This window comes from Pseudophryne corroboree, chromosome 6 (assembly GCF_028390025.1).
Source record: "Pseudophryne corroboree isolate aPseCor3 chromosome 6, aPseCor3.hap2, whole genome shotgun sequence".
NCBI lineage: Eukaryota > Metazoa > Chordata > Amphibia > Anura > Myobatrachidae > Pseudophryne > Pseudophryne corroboree.
This window is the reverse complement of record NC_086449.1, coordinates 560,280,367-560,303,055: the sequence shown is the minus strand read 5'-3', so window position 1 is coordinate 560,303,055 and position 22,689 is coordinate 560,280,367. Positions and strand designations below refer to the sequence as shown.

The following is a 22,689-nucleotide window of genomic DNA, read 5'->3' as shown; positions in this document are numbered from 1 at the left end:
TGTGTCGCATACGCATGCGCAGAAGTGACTTTTTTTGCCTCATCACTGCACAGCGAACGAATGCAGCTAACAATCAACTCGGAGTGACCACGTATGTTTCTAACACATTTGCAGAGATTTACATTTTTTCTGATTCATTGTTCATTTTTTCATTATTTATTATTGTCTTTTCATGCATATAGCCTTTGTATCTTATTTGTTGCATTGTCACAGCAGCAGCCACCGGTTTTATGAGCTGTAAAATAAATGTCCTGTGTAACGTTTAAGTAATATGGCTTTATATACATAACACCATTGTCACTGAATGTGCAACGTGGTTGTGCTCAATGTGAAAACAGTGCGGTTGAAGATATGGCAATTTCTCTGAAAGGAATCTCACTTGGCTACAATACATCACCTATGACTTTATTGATAAACACAGATATTGATGCCCTTTCTTTAATTTCATGATTCAATACATCCAAATCGACGTGATTCACAGTGCCACAATTCTTTCTTTTAACCTTACACTTGCTGACAGCTTCCACTTTGAAACATGATCATGAATCATTCATTTCTGACAAAGAAGTAGTTAATGTTATTATGTGTAATCCACATTTTCCCCATGTTTTCAGATCCTAATTAAATGCTTGGCAGTTTTACAAGAAATCCCCAGCAGCACCTGGCAGAAAAAACAGGCTGGTGTAACAGAGGGTGTTCTGCACATGACAGCGTGCATCGTCTATTATATAGCCAAGGTACTTATTTACATCCGTCCAAACATGGCAATAAGGAGAATACGTACATATTAAATATATTTAGAATGACACTAAAAGCAAAATATTTATCCTTTTATTGACGTATTTCTAATAATTAAACCTGTCACTCATTTCAAGCCATGACATTTTCCTTGGACTGTATAAATATTATGTATGATTAACAGATTAGTGTCTTCAGTCATCTACTCGTTTCAAGTCTCATAACAGAAATAATCTTTTTTGCTGTAACATAGCTTGTGAAAAGCTCTGGAGCCATAATTACAAAAATAAATATGCATGTTATATACAGACAGAGAAGCATGATGGGATAGTGTCTCACTAAGCTTAGCTGAAAGTATGTAATTGACAAACTTCACTCTTTTAGGTTCAGACGCTCTTATAGCTTCAAAGGCTACAATGTAATTAACTGTATCATAGTCATAGGCGTGCGCACGGGGGGTGCCTGGTGCGCACAGGCACCCCCTGATGTCCGGCACCCCCCCGCACGTCATGCCTGCGATCCGATCATCGCTGTCTGTGTGCTGCTGTTGTAGCAGTGCTATCATGTAGTTATTAGTTATACATTTTTCCATGTTAACTGTATAACATTGGAAGACTAATGCGATCTGGATATGACTGGTTACATTACAAAAAAAACTAACATTTAATGTTGATTTAAAGAAAATCTTTTATTTTTCTGTAAAAATGCAAAGCTGCGTTAATTTCTAATTGCTTAGGTGCTGAGGACATGGGGGCAATTCAGATCTGATCACAGTAGCAAATTTCTTAGCTAATGGGTAAAACTATGGGGGTCATTCCGAGTTGATCGCTCGCTGACGTTTTTCGCAGCGCAGCGAACAGGTTACTACTGCGCATGCGTATGCACCGCAGGCGCATCGTACGGGTACAAAGCGGATCATTACTGGGCGATGGATTTAACAAAGAATCCATTCGCACAGCCGATCGCAAGGAGATTGACAGGAAGAGTGCTTTAGTGGGTGGCAACTGACCGTTTTCAGGGAGTGTTTGGAAAAACGCAGGCGTGTCCAAGCGTTTGCAGGGCGGGTGTCTGACGTCAATTCCGGGACCAAAAAGACTGAAGTGATCGCAATGGCTGAGTAAGTCCAGAGCTACTCAGAAACGCACACATGTTACATCTGCCCCACCTGCAGTGCACATGGTTTTGCCCATTATACCCCTTTTCCATCTGTAGCACGGGTCGGAGCCGGGAGCCTGACACGGCTGCGACCCGTGCTACAGCCCCCTTTCCCACAGCGCTCACCATCCCGGCATATTGCCGGGTTGGTGACGCTGCTGCTGACGCGGCAGGGGCGGCGCTGGGAGATCACATGAACACGTGTTCAACCTGGCAAGCTGCCCGGGTAGGATTCCCGGATCACTTGATCCGGGAATTTGCAGGGGGACCCTTTTCCATTAGGAAAAACACGGGTAAATGCGCGCCCCCGCGCATTTACCCGTGTTTTTAAAACTAGTGGAAAAGGGGTATTAGTTAACAAATTTGCTGCTGTGATCAGATCTGAATTAGGCCCATAGGTAAGTAAGTTCAAAGGACATGGCCTAATGGCAATGGTATTTTCTCTAACGTCCTAAGTGGATGCTGGGGACTCCGTAAGGACCATGGGGGATAGCGGCTCCGCAGGAGACTGGGCACAAAAGTAAAGCTTTAGAACTACCTGGTGTGCACTGGCTCCTCCCCCTATGACCCTCCTCCAAGCCTCAGTTAAGATTTTGTGCCCGAACGAGAAGGGTGCACACTAGGTGGCTCTCCTGAGCTGCTTAGTGAAAAGTTTAGTTTTAGGTTTTTTATTTTCAGTGAGACCTGCTGGCAACAGGCTCACTGCATCGAGGGACTAAGGGGAGAAGAAGCGAACTCACCTGCGTGCAGAGTGGATTGGGCTTCTTAGGCTACTGGACATTAGCTCCAGAGGGACGATCACAGGCCCAGCCATGGATGGGTCCCAGAGCCGCGCCGCCGGCCCCCTTACAGAGCCAGAAGACAGAAGAGGTCCGGAAAATCGGCGGCAGAAGACGTCCTGTCTTCAACAAGGTAGCGCACAGCACTGCAGCTGTGCGCCATTGCTCTCAGCACACTTCACACTCCGGTCACTGAGGGTGCAGGGCGCGGGGGGGGGGGGGCGCCCCGAGATGCAATAAAAACACCTTGGATGGCAAAAAATGCATCACATATAGCTCCTGGGCTATATGGATGCATTTAACCCCTGCCAGAATACATAGAAAAACGGGAGATAAGGCCGCCGATAAGGGGGCGGAGCCTATCTCCTCAGCACACTGGCGCCATTTTCCCTCACAGCTCCGTTGGAGGGAAGCTCCCTGGCTCTCTGTTATGCACACCAGTGCCTGCAGGAAAGTACTGGTGTCAGAACTGTTATGCACACCAGTGTCTGCAGGAATGTACTGGTGTTTGAACAGTTATGCAAAACAGATGGACTCACAGACAAACTGGGGGATATGACATAATGTACACAGAAGGTGATAGGGTAACAAAATACACACAAAGTGAACAGAGAAGCCCAGAGGCTAAGGAACTGGGTATCTCCCTTGTATTAGAACTGCTCAGATGGAAAAGCAAGATGTTGTGTTTTAATACGTAGAGAACCCAAAATGCTGTTGCTAAGGGCAACAGCAAAACCCTAAAGGGTTACCAACGGGTGTGGCAGTAAACTCCTTGGTCAGAGATGGAATGATAGACACAAGGAGAATCTCCACAATCCTAATTCTCACTTGCAGTGCACAGGTTTTAGCTTACTGCCACTAAACTGACCCCTGACACCTAGCACAGTGAGACAGGATTAGACAGGCAAGTCTTAGAATACAGCCGCAAACTTGCTAAGTTCACAGAGTAGTAACAGAACCCCAGCAAGCTAAACGACTGACTCCAGTCTTACTGCTAGGTCTGGATTGGCAGAGTGTAATACCAAATCCCCAGGCCTATTTGCAGTAAGCAACAAACAAATACAAAGCTACACAGTACTGGCTAACTTTCATGAACTGACTAACCAACAAAGATTCAGCAGCATCTGCTTACCCTGAGAAGAGGCCTTATAAAGCAGGTGCTGTCCACGCCCCACTCAGACCTCACAGACTGTGAGCACAAAAACCAGCACCGGATCCCCTGCCGTGCACAGAGCCTATAACCACTGCACAGCAAAAGACCCGAACCGGAGTATCAGCTGCGCTCAGGTTACTCCACTAGCACTTGTCTCCCGGTTGCCATGACGACGTGGCAGCACAGGGCAGGAGACCCTAACAGTACCCCCCCTCTGACGAGGGGTCAAAGAACCCCTACCACCGGGTTTATCGGGGAACTGCGAGAAGAAAGAGCGTATCAGTCTGGGGGCATGAAGATCACAACTGCGCACCCACGACCGCTCCTCCGGGCCATACCCCTTCCAGTGCACCAAAAATGACAGCCGACCCCGAACCACCTTGGAGTCAAGAATCCTTTCAACAACAAACTCCCTCTGGCCACGTATCAGAAGAGGGGAAGGTCTTCCACTGGAAGAAGGATTACTAATTGCCCGTTTTAAAAGGGAACAATGAAATGTTTTATTGATACCCAAAGAACGGGGCAGATCTAACTGAAATGCCACCGGATTGATAACCCTGGTGATCTTATAAGGGCCGATGAACCGGGGCCCTAACTTATGAGATGGCTGTCTCAACTTCAAATTCTTGGTAGACAACCAGACGAAGTCTCCTAATTTGAAGCTGCAGGGTCTTTTCCGCTTATCAAAAACCCTTTTGGTCACTAATGACACAGACACAAGGGCTTTCTTCACTTTCCGCCAAATACCTCTAAGGACCGAAACCACAGAGGAACCACCAGGCGTGGAGTCCAGGGGGTCAAAAGAATTGGCCTTAGGATGATGCCCATACACACAAAGGAAGGGAGAGATCCCTGTAGCAGAGTGAGCCGCGTTGTTATAGGCAAACTCCGCCATGGACAGATGAGCAACCCAGTCAGTCTGACACTTGGAGACATAACACCTGAGGAACTGCTCCAAGGACTGGTTCACCCTTTCAGTCTGCTCATTAGACTGCGGATGGTAGCCTGACGACAAGCTGACAGAAATCTGGAGATCGGAACAAAATGCCCTCCAGAATTTGGCCACAAACTGGGATCCGCGGTCAGAGACCACATCAAGTGGCAACCCGTGGAGACGCACAACATGCAGCATAAATAATTCAGACAGGCGTCTGGCTGATGGCAGCCCAACCAGTGGAACGAAGTGCGCCATCTTCGAAAACCTGTCAACGACAACCCAGATGGCTGTCATCCCCGAGGATTTGGGCAAGTCCACCACAAAATCCATTGAAATGTGGGTCCATGGCTTAGATGGGATAGAGAGTGGATGTAATGGGCCAACAGGAACCCCTCTAGGAGTCTTATTTCGGGCACAGATGTCACATGCCCGAACCCACTGATCCACATCCTTAGCCACCGAGGGCCACCACACCGCCCTAGATAGCAACTCCCGAGTTCTGGCAATACCCGGGTGACCTGCCGACTTCTTGGCATGGAATTCCAGGAACACTCGCTGTCTTAACCTAGGAGGCACAAACAAAAGACCTACCGGAAGGTCTGGAGGAGCCTGCTCCTGTGCTCTAAGGACTAATGATAAGAGGTCCTGGGTAATGCCCACTTTAATACATGATGGGGAAACAATGGGCAACGGCTCCTCGGTGGTCTCCTGGATTGGAGCAAAACTCCGCGAGAGCGCATCAGCCTTGATGTTTTTTGACCCAGGGCGATATGTTATCAAAAAATTAAAGCGAGCAAAAAACAAAGCCCATCGTGCCTGCCTGGCATTGAGACGCTTCGCTGACTCTAAATATGCCAGATTCTTATGGTCAGTGAGAATTGAGACCACAAACTTAGCCCCCTCAAGCCAGTGTCTCCACTCCTCGAGTGCATCCTTAATAGCCAACAATTCCCGGTTACCCACGTCATAATTCATCTCGGCAGGCGAAAATTTACGGGAAAAGTAAGCACAGGGATGAAGGCGATTATCAGACACTCCCATCTGAGAAAGCACTGCCCCAATACCCATCTCAGAGGCATCCACCTCCACCACAAAAGGACGCTCTGGATCTGGGTGTCGCAGCACCTTGGCCGAAACAAATGCCCTTTTGAGACGGGCAAAAGCCGCTTTAGCCTCACAAGACCAGTGAGCAACATCCGCCCCTTTCTTAGTGAGTGCCACCAAGGGCGCCACTATAGACGAAAATCCAGCGATAAATCGTCTATAAAAATTCGCAAAGCCCAGGAAACGCTGAAGCGCCTTCAAACTAGTGGGCTGCACCCAATCCAGGACTGCCTGTACCTTGGAACCCTCCATTTGGAAACCTTCTGGGGAGATAATATATCCTAGAAATGCGATTTGCTGAACTTCAAATTCGCACTTCTCCAGCTTCGCCCCAAGCCGGTGGTCTCTGAGTTTCTGGAGGACTAAGCGTACATGCTTCCGATGTTCCTCCAGGGAATGGGAGAAGATTAGGATGTCATCTAAGTATACAACTAAGAATCTATCCAAATATTCCCTGAGCACATCATTCATGAAATCCTGGAAGACTGCCGGGGCATTACAGAGCCCAAAAGGCATCACCAAATATTCATAATGCCCTGAGTGGGTATTAAAGGCAGTCTTCCATTCATCTCCCTCTCTTATTCGGATTAGATTGTACGCACCGCGTAGGTCAATCTTAGAAAAAATGGTGGCAGTACGAAGCTGGTCAAACAAGACCGAAATGAGAGGCAGTGGGTATGAGTTTTTAATCGTGATACGGTTCAATTCCCTGAAGTCGATGCAGGGTCGCAACGAACCGTCCTTTTTACCCACGAAGAAGAACCCCGACCCAACTGGAGACTGTGAAGGTCTGATATATCCCTTAGCCAAGTTCTCCTGAATGTACTCTGCCATAGCCTGAGTCTCAGGACGTGACAGGGAGTACAACCTGCTCTTGGGAAGCTAAGCATTTGGCAACAAATCAATGGCACAGTCATAGGGGCGATGGGGAGGTAGTACCTCTGCAACTTTTTTGGAGAACACGTCCGCAAAATCTGCATAACACCCTGGCAATCCTGGCAAACTTAGCTGCGAGAGCCTGACTGGAAGGCTCAAGCAACTCCTGAAACAATCAGTACCCCAACTAAGAATCTCCCCAGAGACCCAGTCAAATTGAGGATTGTGGGCCCTTAACCAGGGTAACCCCAACACCAATGGGGCAAAAGTACAGACAGTCACATAAAAGGACAATTTTTCAGAGTGTGTGGCTCCAATAAACAAAGAAATCTGGCTAGTGCAAGAGGTAATTTTACCTTGGGATAATGGTTCCCCGTTTAACCCACAAATCTCAATTTCCGATGCCAAGGGTACTAAGGGAACAGAGTGTTTCAGGGCGAATTGGCGGTCCATAAAAACCCCGTCGGCCCCACTGTCCACAAAGGCCTCAGTCTTGACAGTTTGACCGAAGATCTTCAAGGTCACCGGAATGATAAAAGTCTTCTTGGGAAATTCTGACGTCTGGCCTGACAGGATATTTCCCATCACCCTCAGGCCCTGAAGTTTTCCGGCTTTTCTGGGCATGATACTACCACATGATCTTTATTCCCACAGTACAAACACAACCCCTGCTGTCTCCTCCGCGTCTTCTCACGCGAGGAGAGGCGGGTAGCCCCAATCTGCATAGGCTCCTCAGAAAATTCCTCAGAGTCTGAGGTTCCCTTGGGAAGGAAGGAAATCTCAGTCTCCCTTTCAAGCCTACGCTCTCTCAGCCGTCTATCCACCCGGATGGATAACTGCATGAGCTGATCCAAGCTATCAGGCAAGGGATATTGTACCAGTTGGTCCTTTATCTGGTTAGAAAGACCTCTTCGGTACTGGTGTCTCAGGGCTGGGTCATTCCACTGGGTATCATGGGCCAACCTCCGAAACTCCGTACAGTAAACCTCAACTGGCCTTCGCCCTTGCTTAAGGATCGAAATCTGAGCCTCGGCTGAGGCCGTCTTGTCAGGGTCATCATACAACATGCCCAGTGCCGTAAAGAAAGCATCAACACTTTTAAGCGACGGACAGTCAGGCTGCAACCCATATGCCCAGACCTGTGGGTCTCCTTGTAGCAAGGAAATCACTATGCCCACCCGCTGAATCTCCGACCCAGAAGACTGAGGCCTAAGCCGGAAGTATAGCTTGCAGCTCTCCTTGAAACAAAAGAACTGCGAGCGATCTCCAGAAAAACGATCCGGGAGATTTACTTTCGGCTCCTTAACCCCTGCAGGTGCTGCTGTTGCGGGAGCTCCGCCAGCAGCCTGGGAGGTGTGCATTTTAATGGACAAATCATTAAATTGTCGAGTCAGGACCTGCACCTGATCGACCACCTGTTGCAACGTATTTTGAGGGGTATGCTCCATATTCCCACAAAATTTCAACAGGAGTATTAGGCTGCTGAATATGTTATGCACACCAGTGCCTGCAGGAAAGTACTGGTGTCAGAACTGTTATGCACACCAGTGTCTGCAGGAATGTACTGGTGTTTGAACTGTTATGCAAAACAGATGGACTCACAGACAAACTGGGGGATATGACATAATGTACACAGAAGGTGATAGGGTAACAAAATACACACAAAGTGAACAGAGAAGCCCAGAGGCTAAGGAACTGGGTATCTCCCTTGTATTAGAACTGCTCAGATGGAAAAGCAAGATGTTGTGTTTTAATACGTAGAGAACCCAAAATGCTGTTGCTAAGGGCAACAGCAAAACCCTAAAGGGTTACCAACGGGTGTGGCAGTAAACTCCTTGGTCAGAGATGGAATGATAGACACAAGGAGAATCTCCACAATCCTAATTCTCACTTGCAGTGCACAGGTTTTAGCTTACTGCCACTAAACTGACCCCTGACACCTAGCACAGTGAGACAGGATTAGACAGGCAAGTCTTAGAATACAGCCGCAAACTTGCTAAGTTCACAGAGTAGTAACAGAACCCCAGCAAGCTAAACGACTGACTCCAGTCTTACTGCTAGGTCTGGATTGGCAGAGTGTAATACCAAATCCCCAGGCCTATTTGCAGTAAGCAACAAACAAATACAAAGCTACACAGTACTGGCTAACTTTCATGAACTGACTAACCAACAAAGATTCAGCAGCATCTGCTTACCCTGAGAAGAGGCCTTATAAAGCAGGTGCTGTCCACGCCCCACTCAGACCTCACAGACTGTGAGCACAAAAACCAGCACCGGATCCCCTGCCGTGCACAGAGCCTATAACCACTGCACAGCAAAAGACCCGAACCGGAGTATCAGCTGCGCTCAGGTTACTCCACTAGCACTTGTCTCCCGGTTGCCATGACGACGTGGCAGCACAGGGCAGGAGACCCTAACACTCTCCCCTGCAGTCACTACACTACAGAAAGGGTTAAAAAAGAGAGGGGGGGCACTAATTACGCGCAGTATTAAAGATACAGCAGCTATAAGGGGAAAAACACTTATATAAGGTTATCCCTGTATATATATAGCGCTCTGGTGTGTGCTGGCAAACTCTCCCTCTGTCTCCCCAAAGGGCTAGTGGGGTCCTGTCCTCTATCAGAGCATTCCCTGTGTGTGTGCTGTATGTCGGTACGTTTGTGTCGACATGTATGAGGAGAAAAATGATGTGGAGACGGAGCAGATTGCCTGTAATAGTGATGTCACCCCCTAGGGGGTCGACACCTGAGTGGATGAACTGTTGGAAGGAATTACGTGACAGTGTCAGCTCTGTATAAAAGACAGTGGTTGACATGAGACAGCCGGCTACTCAGCTTGTGCCTGTCCAGACGTCTCATAGGCCGTCAGGGGCTCTAAATTGCCCGTTACCTCAGATGGCAGATATAGACGCCGACACGGATACTGACTCCAGTGTCGACGGTGAAGAGACAAATGTGACTTCCAGTAGGGCCACACGTTACATGATGGAGGCAATGAAAAATGTTTTACACATTTCTGATAATACGAGTACCACCAAAAAGGGGTATTATGTTCGGTGAGGAAAAACTACCTGTAGTTTTCCTGAATCTGAGAAATTAAATGAGGTGTGTGATGATGCGTGGGTTTCCCCCGATAACAACTGATAATTTCTAAAATGTTATTGGCATTATATCCTTTCCCGCCAGAGGTTAGGGTGCGTTGGGAAACACCCCCTAGGGTGGATAAAGCGCTCACACGCTTGTAAGGGCTCTACCCTCTCCTGAGATGGCCGCCCTTAAGGATCCTGCTGATAGAAAGCAGGAGGGTATCCTAAAATGTATTTACACACATACTGGTGTTATACTGCGACCAGCAATCGCCTCAGCCTGGATGTGCAGTACTGGGTTGGCGTGGTCGGATTCCCTGACTGAAAATATTGATACCCTAGATAGGGACAGTATATTTTTGCCTATAGAGCATTTAAAAGATGCATTTCTATATATGCGTGATGCACAGCGGAATATTTGCCGACTGGCATCAAGTCTAAGTGTGTTGTCCATTTCTACCAGTAGAGGGTTATGGACACGACAGTGGTCAGGTGATGCGGATTCCAAACGGCATTTGGAAGCAACATGAGAAGACGCCGTATTATCAGGCGCAGTCTTTTCGTGGACAAGCGGGCAAAAGGTTCCTCATTTCTGCCCCGTGACAGAGGGAGAGGAAAAAGGCTGCAGAAATCAGCCAGTTCCCAGGAACAGAAACCCTTTCCCGCCTCTGCCAAGCCCTCAGTATGACGCTGGGGCTTTACAAGCAGAATCAGGCACGGTGGGGGGCCCGTCTCAATGAATTTCAGCGCGCAGTGGGCTCACTCGCAAGTAGACCCCTGGATCCTTCAGTGATATCTCAGGGGTACAAATTGGAATTCGAGACGTCTCCCCCTCGCCGTTTCCTAAAGTCGGCTTTACCGATGTCTCCTTCTGACAGGGAGACAGTTTTGGAAGCCATTCACAAGCTGTATTCCCAGCAGGTGATAATCAAGGTACCCCTCCTGCAACAGGGAACGGGGTATTATTCCACACTGTTGTGGTACCGAAGCCGGACGGCTCAGTGAGACCGATTCTAAATCTAAAATCTTTGAACACTTACATACAGAGGTTCAAATTCAAGATTGAGTCACTCAGAGCAGTGATTGCGAACCTGGAAGAAGGGGACTACATGATGTCTCGGGACATCGAGGATGCTTACCTTCATGTCCAAATTTACCCTTCTCACCAAGGGTACCTCAGGTTTATGGTACAGAACTGTCACTATCAGTTCAGACGCTGCCGTATGGATGGTCCACGGCACCCCGGGTCTTTACCAAGGTAATGGCCGAAATGATGATATTCCTTCGAAGGAAGGGAATTTTAGTTATCCCTTACTTGGACGATTCCCTGATAAGGGTAAGATCCAGGGAACAGTTGGAGGTCGGTGTAGCACTATCTCAGGTAGTGTTGCGGCAGCACGATTGGATTCTCAATATTCCAAAATCGCAGCTGGTTCCGACGACTCGTCTTCTGTTCCTAGGGATGATCCTGGACACAGTCCAGAAAAAGGTGTTTCTCCCGGAGGAGAAAGCCAGGGAGTTATCCGAGCTAGTCAGGAACCTCCTAAAACCGAGCCAAGTCTCAGTGCATCAATGCACAAGGGTTCTGGGTAAAATGGTGGCTTCCTACGAAGCAATCCCATTCGGCAGATTCCACGCAAGAACTTTCCAGTGGGACCTGCTGGACAAATGGTCCGGGTCGCATCTTCAGATGCATCAGCGGATAACCCTGTCACAAGGGTGTCCCTCCTGTGTTGGTTGCAGAGTGCTCATCTTCTAGAGGGCCGCAGATTCGGCATTCAGGACTGGGTCCTGGTGACCACAGATGCCAGCCTGCGAGGCTGGGGAGCAGTCACACAGGGAAGGAATTTCCAGGGCTTATGGTCAAGCCTGGAGACATCACTTCACATAAATATCCTGAAGCTACGGGCCATTTACAATGCTCTAAGCTTAGCAAGACCTCTGCTTCAAGGTCAGCCGGTGTTGATCCAGTCGGACAACATCACGGCAGTCACCCACGTAAACAGACAGGGTGGCACAAGAAGCAGGAGGGCAATGGCAGAAGCTGCAAGGATTCTTCGCTGGGCGGAAAATCATGTGATAGCACTGTCAGCAATTCCGGGACACGACCTCCACCCGGGAGAGTGGGGACTTCACCCAGAAGTCTTCCACATGATTATAAACCGTTGGGAAAAAACTCGACAGGTATTGCGCCAGGTCAAGGGACCCTCAGGCAATAGCTGTAGACGCTCTGGTAACACCGTGGGTGTACCAGTCAGTGTATGTGTTCCCTCATCTGCCTCTCATACCCAAGGTACTGAGATTGATAAGATGGAGAGGAGTAAGCACTATATTCGTGGCTCCGGATTGGCCAAGAAGGACTTGGTAACCGGAACTTCAAGAGATGCTCACGGAGGATCCGTGGCCTCTACTTCTAAGAAGGGACCTGCTCCAGCAAGGACCCTGTCTGTTCCAAGACTTACCGCGGCTGCGTTTGACGGCATGGCGGTTGAACGCCGGATCCTGAAGGAAAAAAGGCATTCCGGATGAAGTCATCCCTATCCTGATCAAAGCCAGGAAGGATGTAACCGCAAAACATTATCACCGCATTTGGCGAAAATATGTTGCGTGGTGCGAGGCCAGTAAGGCCCGACGGAGGAAATTCAACTGGGTCGATTCCTACATTTCCTGCAAACAGGAGTGTCTATGGGCCTGAAATTGGGGTCCATTAAGGTTCAAATTTCGGCCCTGTCAATCTTCTTCCAAAAAGAACTAGCTTCAGTCCCTGAAGTTCAGACGTTGTAAAAGGGGTACTGCATATACAGCCTCCTTCTGTGCCTCCAGTGGCACCTTGAGATCTCAATGTAGTTTTTGGGTTTCAAAAGTCACATTGGTTTGAACCACTTAAATCTGTGGAGTTAAAATATCTCACATGGAAAGTGGTCATGCTGTTGGCCCTGGCCTGGGCCAGGCGCGTGTCAGAATTGGCGGCTTTATCCTGTAAAAGCCCTTATCTGATTTTCCATTCGGACAGGGCGGAATTGAGGACTCGTCCTCAGTTTCTCCCTAAGGTGGTTTCAGCGTTTCACCTGAACCAACCTATTGTGGTGCCTGCGGCTACTAGGGACTTGGAGGACTCCAAGTTGCTAGACGTTATCAGGGCCCTGAAAATATATGTTTCCAGGACGGCTGGAGTCAGAAAATCTGACTCGCTGTTTATCCTGTATGCACCCAACAAGCTGGGTGCTCCTGCTTCTAAGCAGACTATTGCTCGTTGGATTTGTAGTACAATTCAGCTTGCACATTCTGTGGCAGGCCTGCCACAGCCAAAAATCTGTAAATGCCCACTCCACAAGGAAGATGGGCTCATCTTGGGCGGCTGCCCGAGGGGTCTCGGCTTTACAACTTTGCCGAGCAGCTACTTGGTCAGGAGCAAATACGTTTGTAAAATTCTACAAAATTGATACCCTGGCTGAGGAGGACCTGGAGTTCTCTCATTTGGTGCTGCAGAGTCATCCGCACTCTCCCGCCCGTTTGGGAGCTTTGGTATAATCCCCATGGTCCTTACGGAGTCCCCAGCATCCACTTAGGACGTTAGAGAAAATAAGAATTTACTTACCGATAATTCTATTTCTCGTAGTCCGTAGTGGATGCTGGGCGCCCATCCCAAGTGCGGATTGTCTGCAATACTGGTACATAGTTATTGTTACCAAAAAATCGGGTTATTGCTGTAGTGAGCCATCTTTTCTAGAGGCTCCTCTGTTATCATGCTGTTAACTGGGTTTAGATCACGAGTTGTACGGTGTGATTGGTGTGGCTGGTATGAGTCTTACCCGGGATTCAAAATCCTTCCTTATTGTGTACGCTCGTCCGGGCACAGTATCCTAACTGAGGCTTGGAGGAGGGTCATATGGGGAGGAGCCAGTGCACACCAGGTAGTTCTAAAGCTTTACTTTTGTGCCCAGTCTCCTGCGGAGCCGCTATCCCCCATGGTCCTGACGGAGTCCCCAGCATCCACTACGGACTACGAGAAATAGAATTATCGGTAAGTAAATTCTTATTTTTTTTAGAAATGTATAAAGGAGGGAGCACTATAAACAGTGTTTCAATTACTATGACAGTTCAGTGATGCACAGTTAGATTGTTAGGAAAGTGCTACAGTGTAAGAAAACATTTGGGAATGGTGTTGCATTAAAGACTTATACAGAATATTGTATAAACAACATCTAATAATAGGAGGCACAATTCAGTGTTTAGTCTCTTTGATTGCTTTCCATAGTGAAATGATTGTTGTGCGCATTTACAGTAGTTAGGGATCCATCTGGATAACTTATGGTGCAGGCTACATGCATGAGAAGTGACTGTTCTTAAAACAATCCACCCTACTCTGGGGGGAAACTGGATCACTGTATATGTACTGCATTGTGATAGGAGCCACAGTCTCAGTATTTATTAATACAGTAATCAGCCAAGTCTGACATAGTGTAATGGTGAACTGTAAGGTACCTGTTTAGTTTACTTATGTTTGTTTATATCTCTTAGTTAATGCAATTCTTAAGGTGCATACACACTTGCTAATAAAGTAAATGAGGTTGCTCATTTTCACCTTTCCTGAGTGATGTTGTTTACTCTCGCTGTCGGCCGTGCATGCAGCTCAATTTGGACTGTTGTCCAGGGGCCGCCTGCACAGCCCGGCCGCAGCGTGACGTCACTGAGCGATATGGTCATCATGTCGTTCAGTATGTATGCACTGCCGCCGACCGCCCCAGCCCGGTGTACCCACCTTAACATACATAAAAAAGCTACAGTATATGCGCAATTTCTGTTTGTACATTGTATCTTACTTTATGTACAGTATATACTGGGTTTTTTCCTTTATTTAATTTTTATCTTTACTTTGTCTCTGTAGGTTCTCCGCTCATGGGAAGAATATGAAGGTGCAATATCTATAATAGAAACTGGAAAAAAGTTACTTGATTTGACAGAGAATACATCTTGGCATGATGACACAGTAAAAGCATTCAATGCCAACAATAAAGATAAGGTATAGGTGTTATATTTGTTTTCAGCCTGTTCAAAACGTGAAGAAATATCAATTTCTATACTTAATGCGCAAAGCATTGTCTTGTTTATTTGAGATGTTGGACTGACACTGTCCTGAAACAGTTTGATGCATAAACTTTATGTAACGTAAAGATTCATCTGACATTCTAATCTTCCTACATCAGCTTTACATGAGCCCCATATCACTCACTCTGAGCTGCTGGGCAAACTGCTTCTTCTAAGATTTATCACTGTCTTTGTGACTTCCCGCTGGTCTCTCCTCCTTACATCACGACACTAGAGATGAGCGCCTGAAATTTTTCGGGTTTTGTGTTTTGGTTTTGGGTTCGGTTCCGCGGCCGTGTTTTGGGTTCGAACGCGTTTTGGCAAAACCTCACCGGATTATTTTTGTCGGATTCGGGTGTGTTTTGGATTCGGGTGTTTTTTTCCAAAAACACTAAAAAACAGCTTAAATCATAGAATTTGGGGGTCATTTTGATCCCAAAGTATTATTAACCTCAAAAACCATAATTTACACTCATTTTCAGTCTATTCTGAATACCTCACACCTCACAATATTATTTTTAGTCCTAAAATTTGCACTGAGGTCGCTGTGTGAGTAAGATAAGCGACCCTAGTGGCCGACACAAACACCGGGCCCATCTAGGAGTGGCACTGCAGTGTCACGCAGGATGTCCCTTCCAAAAAACCCTCCCCAAACAGCACATGACGCAAAGAAAAAAAGAGGCGCAGTGAGGTAGCTGTGTGAGTAAGATTAGCGACCCTAGTGGCCGACACAAACACCGGGCCCATCTAGGAGTGGCACTGCAGTGTCACGCAGGATGGCCCTTCCAAAAAACCCTCCCCAAACAGCACATGACGCAAAGAAAAAAAGAGGCGCAATGAGGTAGCTGTGTGAGTAAGATTAGCGACCCTAGTGGCCGACACAAACACCGGGCCCATCTAGGAGTGGCACTGCAGTGTCACGCAGGATGGCCCTTCCAAAAAACCCTCCCCAAACAGCACATGACGCAAAGAAATAAAGAGGCGCAATGAGGTAGCTGTGTGAGTAAGATTAGCGACCCTAGTGGCCGACACAAACACCGGGCCCATCTAGGAGTGGCACTGCAGTGTCACGCAGGATGGCCCCTCCAAAAAACCCTCCCCAAACAGCACATGACGCAAAGAAAAAAAGAGGCGCAATGAGGTAGCTGTGTGAGTAAGATTAGCGACCCTAGTGGCCGACACAAACACCGGGCCCATCTAGGAGTGGCACTGCAGTGTCACGCAGGATGTCCCTTCCAAAAAACCCTCCCCAAACAGCACATGACGCAAAGAAAAAAAGAGGCTTTTTACTGATATTTGGTGTTTTGGATTTGACATGCTCTGTACTATGACATTGGGCATCGGCCTTGGCAGACGACGTTGCTGGCATTTCATCGTCTCGGCCATGACTAGTGGCAGCAGCTTCAGCACGAGGTGGAAGTGGATCTTGATCTTTCCCTAATTTTGGAACCTCAACATTTTTGTTCTCCATATTTTAATAGGCACAACTAAAAGGCACCTCAGGTAAACAATGGAGATGGATGGATTGGATACTAGTATACAATTATGGACGGGCTGCCGAGTGCCGACACAGAGGTAGCCACAGCCGTGAACTACCGCACTGTACTGTGTCTGCTGCTAATATATAGACTGGTTGATAAAGAGATAGTATACTCGTAACTAGTATGTATGTATAAAGAAAGAAAAAAAAACCACGGTTAGGTGGTATATACAATTATGGACGGGCTGCCGAGTGCCGACACAGAGGTAGCCACAGCCGTGAACTACCGCACTGTACTGTGTCTGCTGCTAATATATAGACTGGTTGATAAAGAGATAGTATACTCGTAACTAGTATGTATGTATAAAGAAAGAAAAAAAAACCACGGTTAGGTCACTGGTATATACAATTATGGACGGGCTGCCGAGTGCCGACACAGAGGTAGCCACAGCCGTGAACTACCGCACTGTACTGTGTCTGCTGCTAATATATAGACTGGTTGATAAAGAGATAGTATACTCGTAACTAGTATGTATGTATAAAGAAAGAAAAAAAAACCACGGTTAGGTCACTGGTATATACAATTATGGACGGGCTGCCGAGTGCCGACACAGAGGTAGCCACAGCCGTGAACTACCGCACTGTACTGTGTCTGCTGCTAATATAGACTGGTTGATAAAGAGATAGTATACTACTAATATTATATACTGGTGGTCAGGTCACTGGTCACTAGTCACACTGGCAGTGGCACTCCTGCAGCAAAAGTGTGCACTGTTTAATTTTAATATAATATTATGTACTCCTGGCTCCTGCTATAACCTATAACTGGCACTGCAGTAGTGCTCCCCAGTCTCCCCCACAATTATAAGCTGTGTGAGCTGAGCAGTCAGACAGATATATAATATATATAGATGATGCAGCACACTGGCCTGAGCCTGAGCAGTGCACACAGATATGGTATGTATGTGACTGAGTCACTGTGTGCTGTGTATCGCTTTTTTCAGGCAGAGAACGGATTATAAATAAAAGTGGTGGTCACTGGTCACTATCAGCAAAACTCTGCACTGTACACTACTGAGTACTCCTAATGCTCCCCAAAATTAGTAAATCAAGTGTCTAAACGGAGAGGACGCCAGCCACGTCCTCTCCCTATCAATCTCAATGCACGTGTGAAAATGGCGGCGACGCGCGGCTCCTTATATAGAATCCGAGTCTCGCGATAGAATCCGAGCCTCGCGAGAATCCGACAGCGTCATGATGACGTTCGGGCGCGCTCGGGTTAACCGAGCAAGGCGGGAAGATCCGAGTCGCTCGGACCCGTGAAAAAAAACATGAAGTTCTGGCGGGTTCGGATTCAGAGAAACCGAACCCGCTCGACACTGCCTGAAACATACAGCTGCACCATTACTTACGCATTCAGTGACTCCCAAAATATCAGCACATTTCTCTCCTGAAACACTGAGGCTACTTGTTCTGAGGGTGTGTTGTGAGAGTGTATTCAGAGGTGAGTGTACGCAGAGATCTGTCTGATTTTAGGTGGATCTCTTGTGCCAAGGATAGTGCTGGTTGTAAATGTGCCCTGATTGTGATGACAGCTCATTGGGGCAGATGTATTATGCCTGGAGAAGTGATAAGTGCAAGGTGATAACGCACCAGCCAATCAGCTGCAATATGTAAATTGACTGGTGCATTATTACCTTGCACTTATCACTGCTTTATCACTTCTCCAGCCTTAATACATCTGCACCATTGTCTACTACTTTCAAAAGGGCATTATGACGGCCTCTGATTTAAATACTTTCAGGCTTCAATTCAGCCTGATGGCTATGAAGTTCCTCTGAAACTGGTAGGCAAAGCACTTTGCGATACTGTCATTTTAGTAACTTTCCCTTGCACCCCATAAACGTGCACAGGAAAATGAGAGGTTTTGTCCTGTAATACACTGTAATGTGCACAGCCAGATATCCTGGTGTCATTGCTCAGAATTGAATACACCTTAGCGGGTAATTCCAAGTTGATCGCAGCAGGATATTTTTTAGCAGTTGGGCAAAACCATGTGCACTGCAGGGGGGCAGATATAACATGTGCAGAGAGAGTTATATTTGGGTGGGTTATTTTGTTTCTGTGCAGGGTAAATACTGGCTGCTTTATTTTTGCACTGCAATTTAGATTGCAGATTGAACTCACCACACCCAAATCTAACTCTCTCTGCACATGTTATATCTGCCCCCCTGCAGGGCACATGGTTTTGCCCAACTGCTAAAAAATTTCCTGCTGCAATCAACTTGGAATTACCCCCTTAGTGTTTTCCACCAGTGGTTTCCATGTCTGCTGACCAACTTACCTCATGGTTACATTTTTCTTTTAGTCACCAGTGTTAAACTGTGAAGTCAAAGCTGTAACTAGACTTTTTTGGTGCCCTTTGCCAGAAAGAGAATTGGTGCCCCCCACCCCATTTTTATACGTTATACACATGCATTTATAGGACACTGCATGAAAATGGATTTGGACACAAATCCTTTTTACACCACATTCATTAACTTAACTTGAGAGCTCATTGTTATTCAGTTACAATACACTTTATTAAATAGCATTTCAATATACTGCCATACCCAGGATTGAAACATATAACCTGCTGTATTCCAGTCAAACGCCCTACTCATTGAGCTATTCTGCATAAAATTATGAGCATTGCAATTGAGCAAATCTATGTAGTGTGCAGCCACACATTCAATCCCCTGCAACCGCACACTACAAAGATTTGCTCAGCTGCAATGCTGATAATTAAAAAAAAAACCAAAAAATACAAAGTAAGCTTTAAATAGTTAGAATTCTCTAGCTTTCTATGTAGGGACAAATAGCTCAATGAATAGATTGTCTGGCTGCAATGCCACAGGCAATTGGTTTGAATCCCGGGTATATAAGCATCTTCAATCGTAATAAAGGACAGTGTGACTGAGTAACAAAGTGCTCGCAATTTAAGTTTCAATTCAATTGACTGTATAGACCACAAACACTATTTAGCTAAGCAGTATCGGACTAGGGCATGAAGGGCCCACCTGGGGTATGCAGTAGTAGGGGCCCATGCTTAGAGGCTTGTCTAACCATTAGCAAGTGCACGGTCTGGGCCTCTTAATAAATATATATAGTAAATACTGCTAGCACATGCATAATAATGTACCAGATTAATAACAGCAATGCACTGTAGAAAAAAATATAGTCATGTGTAGTATAATGTAACATATGTATAATGCAAAACTCAAGTGCACAGTCTGGAACCTGATCCTTAGAGCAGGGGGTGGAGCCCCAAGCAGTAGGGCCCACCGGGGGTTACCCTTGTACCCCTCTGGGCCAGTCCAACCCTGTTTCTAAGTTTTGTCAATAGCACATTTTCTCCTTTCTTTAGGAGTCCAGTTGCTGGCCCAGAATTTATTAGCAATTCTGTTCGTAAAATCAAAAAGTAGAGTTAGCTTTTAACTCATTTAACTAATCAAAACATAGTTCACAAATAAGCTAAGTATATGTTAATGTCTTTCCAGACACGTTCCTGATCGCCCTTAAATTACTTGGCATGTACTTCCTGCTACTTTTACTAAAATGTTTGTACGGATACAGATTTACTAAATGAAATTAGAACATTTCTAAATGAAATACTGTTTTGACCTTGACACACTTTGCGCATGCATGGTAATGCAGTGTGTAAGGGTTCTTAAAAATAAAATGATGTTAGGTAAATATAAGGGACCACCAGTTAAGTGCTGAAAATTGATTTTAATAATAGAACCAAACAAGACAGCTAGGCATAAATGTATATATGTTTGTTGTAAACCTAAAATGATTTGGAAGGAAAGGGGGGTGTATCAAAGTTTGGAGAGAGATAAAGTGAAGAGAGATAAGGTACCAACCAATCATCTCCTGACATTTTTTAAACAGAGCCTATACAATGTCAGAAGCTAATTGGTTAGTATTTTATCTTTTTCCACTTTATCTCTTTCCAAAGCTGAAACACCTCCCTCCAGATCTGTAATTATTTAGGTTTTATTGCATTATATCTTACACATTGTGTTTCATGATGCCCATTACCAATAGAGTGATCATAGACTTGATTGGACAATGTCCAGAAACGTTGTTGATCCCTCCAGAGTCTGATCTGAAGTTATTCAGATGTTGATCAGGAATGGTGGAAAATAAGTCAGAAAATGACAGTGATCTGCAAGCACTAAAGGGGGGTACTCACGGGAGAGATGTGTGCTGAGCGATCTTAACACAGACCGCTCAGCACACATCTCTCACCCCGCTCAGCACAGCGCGATGTGCTGAGCGAGGGGGAAAGCCGACGGGGGGGCCGCTCACTTCACACAACGGTGAAGTGAGCGACCCGCTAGATTGAGCCTGCATGCAGCTCAATCTAGCATCGGCGATAGCGATGCGCGGGGCCGCGCATCGCTATCGCTGGAGGGCATACACACGGCAGATCCGTGCTTAAAATCTAAGCAATCTAGCAAGATTGCTTAGATTTTAAGTACGGATCTCTCCGTGTGTACCCCCCTTAAGCCCTATAAGATCTGCTTGTTTGGCCTACTGTAAGTGCAAAGCAACTGGATCTTTCTGATATGACTGCATGCACTGTAACTAAATTGTACTTACATCTAGATGCTCAGTGCTAGAGATTAGTGGCTCCACCTGTCTTTATATTTACACCTTTTGTTAATATTTAGCTGCAGTTATAGATATAATGATTGACAGCAGCATTTTTGTATCTCTACAAAACGCACTTCTTTCTTACTAAATTCCTCAAATTGTTTGCTTGAATCATTATTTTTAAAGGTGTATGTTTCCAAAAAGTATCAAAATAAGAAAACCTCCGTTGATGAAAAAGTTAATGAACATCTTACCGTGCTGGAATATAATCTACTAAAATTGACAAAACCATGTAAGTATCTTTTTTTTTTATTGTGCTCTAGAAACATAAATATGAAATATAAACCCTGTAACTGGAATTGAGCTTTGGTTTCAGCAACATGATTTTAACTAATAACATCTGTTTTTGATCTATTGTAGATTAATCCAAGATTTACACTTGATTGAAAGGGCTAATATATAGTTCTCTGATCATTGTAATTGTTATAATCATGCAAAGTGTAGTTATTGGTCTTATATGCACTAACATATACAAAAGAAAGTGAACTTAAGTGTTGTGTTTTTAGGGTGCACATGTGGTCTTTCTTTAAGGTGATTCTACATTTTATTTGTGTAAAATGCTTATCGCTTGTTTTACTCATAGCCAGTCATAAACTGAAGGTGCATACACACAGTGAGATATTGACTATCTCCGATTTTGACTGCGATTTCCCCTGAGCTCCCCGGAGCCCTGAACCAGCGATACTGACTATCTTTACTTGAGATTTTGACAATGAGAGTGGCAGTTTTGACTATACTATGTACTAGATAGCACACAATATAGTCAAGAATGGCTTTTCTTGCCATACTGACCCCATGGGAGCGCATATCGGTATTACATGCTGTGTACACATGGTGTGATTTGCACTAACTTTCCTTACGATTTTGACTATATAGTCAAAGTTGTAAGGTTATATCGCACAGTGTGTATGAACCTTGAAACTAAAGACCCTGCCAGAAACCAACAATTGGCATTTGCCACATTTCTCATATCATTTACAGGTTATTGAAGAACCTGGATTATCTGGTATAGGCACCTGTTACAGATATACTGCATTTGCAACTAGTATATATATTATCTTAGTCATTCATTCAAGCTTAATTATAAAGTATATGGAAATTAAAACTGTAGTCTGTTTCCATCTAAAAACCTCAACATTTATGAAGAACTAACAATCTGGTTTCTATTGGACTAGACAAATCTGTGCCTTTCATTCAGAAAAAATACTGAGAGCTAGAGGTATCAAACTTTGGAGAGAGATAAAGTACCAACCAATCAGCGTCAAACTGCTATTTTATAAGGTGTGTTTCAAATGACAAGAGCTGATTAGTTGGTACTTTGGGCCTTATTCTAATTAGTACATAAACCTGTCGCACTATTCCAATGTTTGGTGATTTGCGCATGTACAGGACTCGTTCTGTGCAGTGCTCGACAGTCGCAGTCTGATTAACAGGTTGTTGGTATTTGGGGGTAGGGACAGAATGGTACCAGACAGTATTACTGAAAATGGGGGCGTGTTGCCAGTGGCAAATTTCCCATTAGGCATATGAGGCACGTGTCTAGGGGCGGCACTTGTTAGGGGGCGGTACTTGGATGCTTGTGTTGGTAACATC

The 22,689-nt window shown here is 45.8% G+C and overlaps 1 protein-coding gene across 3 annotated transcripts in view; it reads left to right on the top strand.

Moving 5' to 3' along the window:
- Positions 1 to 22,689, top strand: part of CFAP54 (cilia and flagella associated protein 54) — a 736,502-nt gene that overhangs the window by 214,151 nt on the left and 499,662 nt on the right. For all 3 annotated transcript variants that reach the window (XM_063927747.1, XM_063927746.1, XM_063927748.1), the window contains exons 27-29: positions 615 to 737; positions 14,716 to 14,850; positions 21,223 to 21,328. In XM_063927747.1, coding sequence (XP_063783817.1) covers positions 615 to 737; positions 14,716 to 14,850; positions 21,223 to 21,328 — 364 coding nt within the window. The remainder of the gene's footprint in view (positions 1 to 614; positions 738 to 14,715; positions 14,851 to 21,222; positions 21,329 to 22,689) is intronic.